This window comes from Polyodon spathula, chromosome 32, assembly GCF_017654505.1.
Source record: "Polyodon spathula isolate WHYD16114869_AA chromosome 32, ASM1765450v1, whole genome shotgun sequence".
Taxonomy (NCBI): domain Eukaryota; kingdom Metazoa; phylum Chordata; class Actinopteri; order Acipenseriformes; family Polyodontidae; genus Polyodon; species Polyodon spathula.
Window position 1 is genome coordinate 3,401,710 of NC_054565.1, and position 10,671 is coordinate 3,412,380.

The window sequence follows — 10,671 nt, forward strand, 5'->3', positions numbered from 1 at the left end:
ACACCGGGAGAGAAGGGAACGACACGAATACAGCACGAGTAAAAACAAATGTAGCTAGTCATGAAAAGAAAAGGATGTCTCCGTTTGCTGCTTTTGTGGAGACGAAAAAATAAATAAACGAGCATGGGTACACCACACACAAAAAAAAACAGTTCGGGGAATACTACCAGCTTGTTAAACAGCTATGCAATTATTATTATTGGTCAACATTACAAAAAATAGCTTCATTTTACAGAAATACAAAACCAGTGTATGGCACTCCCTGTCACTTTGACATACCATCAATTTCCAACTGTTCTGCTATTTCTTGACATGTGGCGTCCTTTTTATTGTTCACCGGACACCAAGCATAAACAATTTTATTTTTCGACTTTAAAAATTCTCATTGATGCAGATTTTTTTTTATTTTGGTGGTAAGCTGTCAGGGTCTCGCTCACGCAGTCTGACAGCCACTATCTTTGACCTTATTTCTGATTGGTCCATTGCGACACGAAAGCGTATTGCAACACACAAATAAAACAAACGCGCGTCTACATTTGCCTGCTTCATTCGCGTGGCTCGCTTCGCTTGGTTGTGCATTACTCCATTTAAAGCAACAGTTTTCATTGTTTTTGATTTGCAAGCTCGTATCTGCTGTGCATAGCTCTTCCATGCAAGCCCGTGCCCATTGACCAGTTTGATTTGGCATTGTACGCTGCACAGTTACGCTTACACTCCGACTTTAAAAGAACTGTGTTAACATTTATGTTTTTAGCTGAAGCTGGACTTTTTATTGTTAAATCTAGGAAAAAATACACGACTTACATAAAATCCACGAAAAAATGGCTGTTAAAACAGTGTTTCTTTTTACACTTGGTCGCCACTGTTCACTGTAGTTTCACTGACACACTCACCACTTGAAAACATACTTTCTTCGGTTCTAGAGTGATCATCAACAGCTCACTTGAAAAAGGTAAGAACTTGGTCTAATTAGCTGTCATTTAGGTATTTAATGTTCTATCCTTTAAATTTTCTATTTATTTTATTTTACTGAACTGCCCCTTTAGTGTCCCCCCCCTCCCCCCCTGTTTGCGCACCACTGACTTAAAACCATAGCCTGGAACTTTGTAGGCAGCATTGAATCCGTTATAAAATGCAATTTCTGCATCTTATTTAACAAAAAAAAAAAAAAAACAAAAAAAAAAAATGGGGGGGGTGGGCTCCAATCCCCTTCTATAAAAAGGACTGCAAGGCTCCCAAGCATCTTCCCATAGAGGAAAAACATTCCTCCTGCTGGCTCAATCAACGAATACAGCAGATGGTGTTCAACCAAGTGAAAGACGTCACTTCAGAGGAAATAAACTTTACATCTACCAGCAACATGTGGCTGACAAAATGGAAGCCTTCCCTTCTCTCCCCTGCCTAGTCCCCTCATCCCCCGCGCTCGACTATTTAGTTACAAGGCAGCCAAGTCCGGTACGTGTTACTGCAGGGCTGCAGGTGTGCAACGTAGTAGTTGTTGAAGTTTCTGTCCCTGACATACGGCGCAGGCTGGTAGTAGCACGTTACGTTGGTCACGGTGGGGATAACGTTCTGCTCAGCCAGGGCGCGGAGGGCCAGCGCAGCAATGAGGTTCAGAGTCTGTCGCCGCTCGTGGCCCATGAGGCAGACTGTGCTCTCATCGACCACGCGGTGCAGAGTCACGAGGCAGTCGTAGCGCTTGTGTTCCATGCCCATAAAGTGGTTCTGCAGGTAAGCCTCCAACTTGCGCTGCTGCTCCGAGATGTCCGGGAAGTCGATGAAAAAGCGCGAGCACATGTACCGCTGGAGGGATTTCATCTCCGCCTCGGAGCTGGGCCGGAAGCCTCTCACACGGAGGTCGCAGTACTTGAGCAGCCCCCCTCCTCGGATCTCCTCCGGGCTGCGGGTAACTATGGTCTTGTTGCGTAGGTGGTCCAGGGCCTCCTCGAAGTCCCCATACATGCTCTCCCCCAGCACGGTGGGGTGGAAGCTCTCCGACATGGGTGTCTGGGAGCACTTATCGAACAGCAGCAGCGAGTCCAGGGAGATCTGGAAGGAGTCCACGCTGAACTCAAACTGCCGCCGCAGGGAGTCCACGAATTTGAGCTCCACGTTCTTGCCCGTGTTGTTGGAGAGCGAGATGAGGCTCCAGCGGTCCGTGTCGTTGCACACCTTCACCAGTTTCTGCACGTAGACCTCCTTCAGGGTCAGGGGTGTGATGCGGTCCTTGTTGACGCCCGCCGGGAGGAAGTCCAGCAGGCAGTCCAGGACCACGTCCTTCACCACCCGGAACTCCTTGTCCGTCGGAAGATCCAGGCCGAAGATCAGGTCGAGGTCCTTGTAGCCCAGGCCGCCATCCTGGTGCAGAGCGTGGCTCGCGAACCACATTAAGCCACGTGCATGAGTCGTATAGATATAAAAGTACAGATTCAGAGCAGGACTTCATGAACACAACCCAGACCCTCAGGAAGGCCGCTCCCCGTCGTTGGATGGATGAACTCTCCCCGATCACGGCTACCAGCCTGTCAGGCGGCAGACAGACGTCATGCTGCAATTCAATCCAAGGGGTGCACCACTGAGCAACACCTGCTGCAGATTCTCCACTGCTATAAATAGCAGCCAGTCTGTACAACAGACTACTCCCTACGAACACCTCTCAGGAAGACAGACTCACGTATCCAATTTAACCAAGCCGGTTTACAAGCAAAAAGGAAAGACAAATAAACGGCAAGTCTCCTATTAAATCAAGACAACACTTCTGATGAAAACACCTTTAGCCATTTCAAATCTGGTTTAAAAATAAATAAATGCTGTAGTCACAGGCAACACTGAATGTTAAGTGCTGCCACCTTCTGGCCCTCTGCTGCCATGACACTATGCCAGCATAAAAAACTGAAAACTAAAAAGAACATTCTTACTCAGAGGTCAGTAGGGCTACATCATCTTCCACACCATCTCAGAAAATCTTTTGTTGCACATAAGAGGGAAGATTATACAAAAGCACCAGAGCTGTTGAACACTCGAAATCCCACTCTATTGCAGGGAGTGATCCAATGAAGTCCTGCCATACAGGACGCAAACACCACAGGGCTTGCACTCAAAAGGTTGTTTTTTTTTTTTTTTTTTTTTTTTTTTTTTAAAATTAGTCAAATGCAAATCAGAAAGACCTGGAAAATTCAAGGCAGCGCTGGTATTCAAGACATGCAATATATTGAACCATAAACATTCTGAACAAGACCCTAGAAACCAGAACCAGACACCCCCCACAATGCCCAGAGGGTTTCCCCTTTAAATGAGCACAGTGCGAGCCAGCCCAACTTCTGTTTCAAATAAATAATTCAGTGGTTTCACAAAGCCAGGCCAGGACCCAGCACATGCTCCTACCCAGATAGCAAAGCCACAGCTGCCAGCAGCGCCCTGCCCAATGACAGGCCTAGACAACCACCCGCACAGCAACAGACACGATTCTAGAGATACAAATAGCTGGATTGCAAACCACTTGAGCGTGAGCTATCCCACTTTTAAAAGAACTGCAATAGATGCAGGGCATAGTTGTGATAAAACGTCTAGCTTTCAGTTTACTCTTGGCTGCATGTGCTGCCCTGGAGCCTAGCCATGAAAACGCTCCTGGTAAAACAGGGTGAGGCTCTGGAATGCCTGAAGCAGAAAGAGACAGCAAGTGGATACATGTCATACTGTGCCTCTAAAGGAATGCTGCTTTACCTGCAAGAACACAAGACATCCTTCACTGCATCAAAAAAAAAAAAAAAAAGTAGACGGATATACAAAACACTGTGGCATGGGAGGAAAGTGCCTGGCCAGACAAAAAAAGAAATGCAAAATTTCACATTCGATACAAAAAGGAAAGTAGAAGCAACACAAAAGATGTCATTAACACCGAGGTGTAACTGTGCTAGAATACAACTACAGAGGCACATTGCCTCACTGAAATTGGCACTGTGATTAGCATTGTGCACACATCACAACCCAGCTGGGAGTGAACGGCATCAGGAGGTTTGCTCGCTGCTTGTAGTAAAACACACAAAGATACACCCCAATGCAACAAGAAGATTCATTTATGTGCCTGCTTGAGGGAAGTGACAGAAGCAATGTGCTCAACAGGTGGCTAATAAAAAGACAACGCAAGCCTGCGGTTTCATTATCTGTGTCAGTGCAAGCCACTAGTTCACCTTATTTACACAGTACTTTGAGACTCACAATGCTTTTTCCTATAAATTAAACACAAAAAGATAAACTTACAACACTGGGGAAAAAGTAAACCTAAGCCTACTGCTTTTAATTTGTAAACATTGTGTTGATAGATACATAATGCTTTAAAGTATTTCCTATCACACTTCTGCTTGAGAAATGCGTTTTTTTTTTTTAAAAACCACACCACTTAGATTCTGGATTTCCCATTTTTTTTTTTAAATCTTAGAAATTACAAAGAAAAAGCCAGACGCCATAACACAAGAGACAGTGTCTGGAGCCATAAATACTGTTTAGAGACTTAAAGTATTTTTATTAAAACATGGAAGATATGAAAAGCTGTCAAAGTCCAGAGAAGCAGCTGTCATACTGCAGCTGGGAGTGGCGTGTATCCAGGGCTGTGACATCACACCAAGAGACGCGTAATCAGTTCTGCTCTGACCCGTTTAATGCTTTGCATGGGTCAGGTCACACAGTTACTGGGAAGTTAGTTAAGCTGGTCTACACCACAAGAACTTCTTCACCTTTCTACTTTTTGCCACTTGATATTAACCAGTCATAAAATCATTAAATTAGCAAAGCAAGTTGCCCCCAGCGGGCCGTTCTGAAACTTCCCTTTGAGCGCTAGCTGTCAAAAAGTCCCGATCTAAAAATTCACAAAATTAAGGATGTAGGGGGTGGGACTGTATCCCAGCTTGCCCAATCGGGCTCGAATATGCAGTGAGGTTCTAGAACTAGCCAGCTTTTGTATGGAAGTGAACAGGGACTGTGGGACTCTGTACGCTTCGGTTTTATTGTTTGTGTTAGTTGCGCAGTGAAAAGAGTTCGCGTATGTATGTATGCATATTTTATGTCAATACTTTTCGACTACGCGATAAAATACAGTCTAAACCTGCTAACACAGCCAGTAATGACGTGACCCATTTACAGGATTTCGCCGCAGGAGATGGTTTACACGCAGGCAGAATTAACTTTTTCCCCCCCTGGAGTTCAGTCAGAAATCGGAGACTCGTTTCAGTTTTCCACCCCTTGTTTCGTGGCTGGCCGAAAAGCAGCCCACTGCATCCCAATTGAGAAATGCCAGACCCGATCACCAGTAGGCAAAGCTTAACCCCGCTGGGAAAGTGCTGCTCAGTGCAAGCGTGTTGGTTAAATCCAGAACACCATCTATCTATCCATACTCCCGGTCACGCCATCCAGCACTCGCAGAGTCCTGAGCAAACAATTCTCCTGTTTTACTGAGATACATGAACTGCGTTTGTGTCCCTGTGACTTCCCACACCGCTCCGCTTGAAATGCAAGCGAAGCACTTCAGTATTGCTTAATAATGGTTCTCTTTATTTAAAAAAAAAAAAAATTCCCCCACCAAACGCACGCCGTACAATGTACAGTTCACGCACTGTCCCATTTAAAATGCAGGTGCAAAGGTACAGGTACACTGTCTAAAGTTATCCTACGGCGCTCGCTGTGTAGAAATGTTTAAAAAAATAAATAAAACAGGCGTAGTCGCGGTCTAGAGTCTACAGTAGCAAATAAAAATCACAACTCGCTTTTTCATTTGATTCGCATCAGCAGTTTTAAAAAAATGCAGGTCATTTTGATGAAAAAAAAATCTCGCTGCGTCACAAAATATATTGCGCGTACCGATTAAATTTACGCAGGCAACTAATACAATAATGACTACGAGATCAATAAGAGGTCAATGTGTAAGCGTGCATTTATGTACATGGTTCTAATATAAAGCAAACACAAGTTACCAATAAATAAAAATATCCTATTTATATGATCCCACACGCATTACACTGATGTTTAATGTAATAGTTACATAGACCGGTGTTGTTAGTTTGCTTACCTGCACAATTTGCCTGGGCTGGACAGAGAGTGTGGGGAAATTTCCCCGACCGTGAATGGGGACCGTCTCCCCGAGAATCGAGCTCAACCGCTGGACCTGCGGCCAAGACAGCACGCTGAACCGCCTGCTCTGCTCCGACACATCACCGGAGGACATAGCCATCAAACCAGGAAAACACAGAGGCAACCTTTGCAAAACGAGTGACAGTAACGATAACCAACACAGAAGAGACCAAAAAAAAAATAATAATAAAATCTCAGCACTTCAATTCTTGCAGCTGTTCTTCGCAATGCAAGTTCCGGAGAAGTTTCTAGAAAACTGCAATATACTGATTTGGAGTGTTGTCAGCGGCACATGAAGGTTACACAAAAATATATAAACGTATTTAAAAAGTAGCAAGACAGTTACTTGTTCCACTCAACAAACAACACCTATCACTTCTGCCAACCTCTGCAAAACTAACTCGAGAAGCCAGGGGTTCCCTTTTAATCTCATGCAATTAGCATAACCCCTCGCTATTGGCTGTCCACATTGCTGTCTGAATTATTATCTAGAAGAGCTGGGCGACGCGACTCTATAAATACGCACCAAACGCTCACCTGCGTCATTGGCATACACGGTTTTGATTGGATGCACAGGCCATTCATTATTAAAGATACACTTCCAAACTAAACACACTATCTGCCAGGCAGTTCTGTATTTTTCTTGAAGCATCTGTATCTTAGAAACATTCTCATGCTTGTTAATTATCCAACACTTGATATATAATAATAGAGTGTAGAAAATTCAAACATAGGAAGCAGTTCTAGATGAAAAGAGAAGCAGAATCCAACAGGACACTGATCAATCACTAGATATAATTAATGAATAAAAGTCATTGATAAACTGTGAGTCTCTCTCTCTCTCTCTCTCTCTCTCTCTCTCTCTCTCTCTCTCTCTCTCTCTCTCTCTCTCTCTATATATATATATATATATATATATATATATATATATATATATATATATACACACACACTGCTGAATTTTTAAAATTTTATATAATTATAATTTATAAAAATAATAATATTTTAATCAATGGAGGGGATAATAGATTTGAAACCCGCGCCTATATATTATTGATATTGATAATACACGTTAAAAGTTAAGCGATACATTATATAGCTAATTCATAGGAATTCATATTAGTTTATGATATGAATAATGGATTTAAGGTCATCTGAAATCTGTTAAAATTATCGCACTGAATGGAAACACGGCTTTCCAGTCACCTTTCAGATAATATTGTTAATGGCGCCATTTATTTTCCGGCTGGATAACCTATTAATCACTTAATATAAAATGCAAACAATAGTGTTAAAGACTCTGGGCGCTACAATGTTGTGTGTCACCAGATGTCCTCCAGGTTTTAATTTCATGTATTCATATGTAGCAAAAGCTATAATAATAATAACAATAATAATAATAATAATAATAATAATAATAATAATAATAATAATAATAATGTTGCTTTAAGTGTATTTAATCACATATACACTAAAATAATTTGTTATGCAAATCAAGTACCATAATCTCTATATAAATTAGCTAGACGCGAAACGGGGTGCGCTTTTTTTCACCAGTAATCTTCTGAACCTGCATGCAGATATATTGCTGATCTTTGTGTAAGATTAATTAAACACAGCAGCTGGTGCAAGCCTGGGCATGCAATCGTCCCGTGCTGGGTGTCACGGGCTAGGCGTCATAGCTTTGCTCCGCCCACTGTCGTGCGCGGCTCCTTTTGGTCACGTTCCAGGCAGACAGGTAAACAATGGGACGTCGCTTAGCAACTACCATTCCACTGGGTTCGCGCATTTTCTTAACATCTCGCTACCTATGCAGATGCACAGTAATGCTCAAAGAAAACAACCAGTCCTTATGAAAGGCAAAGGTAACCCGCAGGTAAGCATTGGGTGATATATCCACATGCACGTGAATCAGTGGCTACCTGTGCATCTGTAAAGTGCTTTACCTGGAGCTCAGGTGCTGCTCTTCACTTGTTCCCTGCCATATACACGTGTAACACAGGCTAGATCGGTCACAGTGCCTTTATATTAACGAGTGCCAGCACACCAGTGCACTGCCAGGAAAACTAACAGGAACTGCTCTGCTGGCACTATTGTTGATCTAGCATGCATTACATATTGCTTAACTGTATGAAGACAGACTCAAAGGGGAGAGCAGATTAAAGTGAAGAGCGCTGTGTGCAGGAAAGAGGAATACAAAAGAAACTGAGAAACCAAATCGAAACTACGTCGTTTCTGTTTTTTACTTTCAGTTCAGCTGTGCTTTACAATGCTAATGATGCACATCGACGTTATTAGACGCACATCAAATCCTGGTTAAACTGTTTTGTTAAATTGCATGTTTCTCTATTTTATATATTATTTATATTTTACGTTAGCAGCATTAATCTGAAATAAAAACAAATAATAAAAAAACTACATTCACAGCATGTGGAACATAAGATCATAGCAAATATCAATGCAAAGGGTTTTTAAAACAAGGGTATCTCAAGCGCCTTTAATAGCTCCATCCTCAAGACGTCATTACTAGGTAAGCCATGAAATTAGAATTGTGCAACAACCTTTAAATGTTTATTAAAACATTTATAATAATTGTTTTGAACTCCTGTTCTCTTATATGTTGTAATATGTGTATTCGTTGATTGGTGAACTTTCTTTGCTGTTCCAAAATTCTAATCTTTTTTTTTTTTTTTTTTTTTTTTTTTTAAATTGAAGTTATTAAATCTAATAAGTTACTGTTGAATGTAAAAAACTGGCACTTGCTTTTTTGTTGTGGAGAAAGTCCTATATTTTTATTTGTTTTATTTTTATTTTGACACAATAAATTCTGCTTATAAATGTGGCAAAAACAGTTTTTGGACACGTTGACAATGGATGGACCTCATCCAGTGAATGTCAACAACAGATACAAAAACACACCGTGACGTGGAGCAAACCAGAGCAGTCAAGCATGTCTCAAGAGGCACAAGGCGAGGGGCTGGGACATCACCCAGGAGGAGTGCTGTCTCCATGGAGATGGGCAGCCACAGCCATGATGTCAGCATGCTGCTGTTCCTGTAGCAACCCCATCCCGCGCCTCTACAAGCAGCTGCTTTCAGTGAATAGTTAAAAGAGACACCTGGACAATCCGCCTGCGTCATCCTGATATAAATAACGGGCAACCGAGTCAGGTCTCTAAAAAATGTTGATCTCAAACATGAATCTGCAAACCTGTGGCATTTATTTATTTATTTTTTTTGATTAGCTGCAGACCAGCCATGCAGTTGGTGGTCCAACGTGTGTTTTTTAAACACCTGCCCTATGTAGCTTATACTTATGGCATCCCTGACATCATTGCTTTAATATATAATGTTGCAATGCAGTTTAAATCGTCCTGGGCTGAGAAGCAGATCTAATAGACTGTGATGAGAAGGATGATAGCTGGCGCTTGGTTGGCAGGTGCTTCCGTGTTCCAGCCTGCATTCCACCACAAAACAACACCAGCTAATACAGTTCTCAGCTTATTCAGAGGCGTTTGCCAGGGAGAGCGAGGATTTCTCTTTCTGTATCCAGATCATGCTCCCTCCTGCAACAATGAAACTAGAGTATTGTGTAAGAAAACTATTCTGCTCCTACAATGTCTTTCTACTGCAAAATTTCATTTGTACAGATGATATTCATGCCCAAATGTAATTTGAACAATACAGACCAGGAATCAGCGAATGCACTGGCAACGCGGTTCTTAAGAGGCGTCAGCCAATGAGACTCAACAGAACACATGTTTTTTTAAATGTCTGTACGTTAACATCGTTGTCGTTGCTCTTTTTCCGAGCTCTTGAAAGTGCTTGGAGAAACACAATCATTCCTACTGAAAAAAATGAAACAGCACTGAATTTTTTAAAAATAGTGTAAAGTTAGAAAAATGAAGAGAAGCAAGATAAAATATCAGAGCGAGTTGAACTGTTTAGTACTGCAAATCAGAGCAGTTTAAAATACGTACACCCATGCTCTTGTAGTAAGAATACGCTCCCTACAGGAGTACTTTATCAAGGAGGTTTGAGTGATGTATCAGCGTTGTGTATTTTATTGTATGATGCATAATAAGATCAAATGATAATGTAATAATGAAGCATTTTGTTAAAAGACATGCATTTGATGGGAGAGAGAGAAAATGTATTCATACAAACTACAAAAAGAATTCTTCATTCATGGACCCTCTGGCGAACTACAGCGAGCTATGTTGCGATTTTGGTCTTGTATCACAATACAAACAATACTATTACGATACGATGTCATGTAAAGAAAGTATTACGATTCACCAATACACAATGAATCGTTTCACCCCTAGAAAACAGAGCGACTCTCCATGGTGGGATAGCATGCAATCAGGAGGGGCAAACAGCAGGACTTGTGTGTCAAGTTAGACAGGAAATAAACAGCAGCATTCACAGACCTAAATCAGAAGTAACCACAACATGACTACCACAGAGATGCTGTATGAAGAATGAAAACATCTACTGTTTGTGCAGGTTCCCTTTCTATTTTAAAAGCATTTCGCTGGAATTCCCT

General features: G+C 41.9%; 1 protein-coding gene across 1 annotated transcript; it reads right to left on the minus strand.

Moving 5' to 3' along the window:
• Positions 1 to 75: 75 nt before the first annotated feature.
• Positions 76 to 6,596, minus strand: LOC121303334 (terminal nucleotidyltransferase 5A-like). The gene is made up of 3 exons (XM_041233932.1): positions 6,013 to 6,596; positions 4,647 to 4,661; positions 76 to 2,381 (listed from the first exon to the last, which is right to left on the minus strand). Exons 1-3 carry the CDS (start codon positions 6,221 to 6,223, stop codon positions 1,432 to 1,434), a joined length of 1,176 nt encoding a protein of 391 aa, XP_041089866.1. The 5' UTR covers positions 6,224 to 6,596; the 3' UTR covers positions 76 to 1,431.
• Positions 6,597 to 10,671: the final 4,075 nt, after the last annotated feature.

Bases quoted from the DNA above. Each gene is read 5' to 3' on its own strand.
- LOC121303334 (XM_041233932.1), bottom strand. From the start codon at position 6,223: ATGGCTATGTCCTCCGGTGATGTGTCGGAGCAGAGCAGGCGGTTCAGC.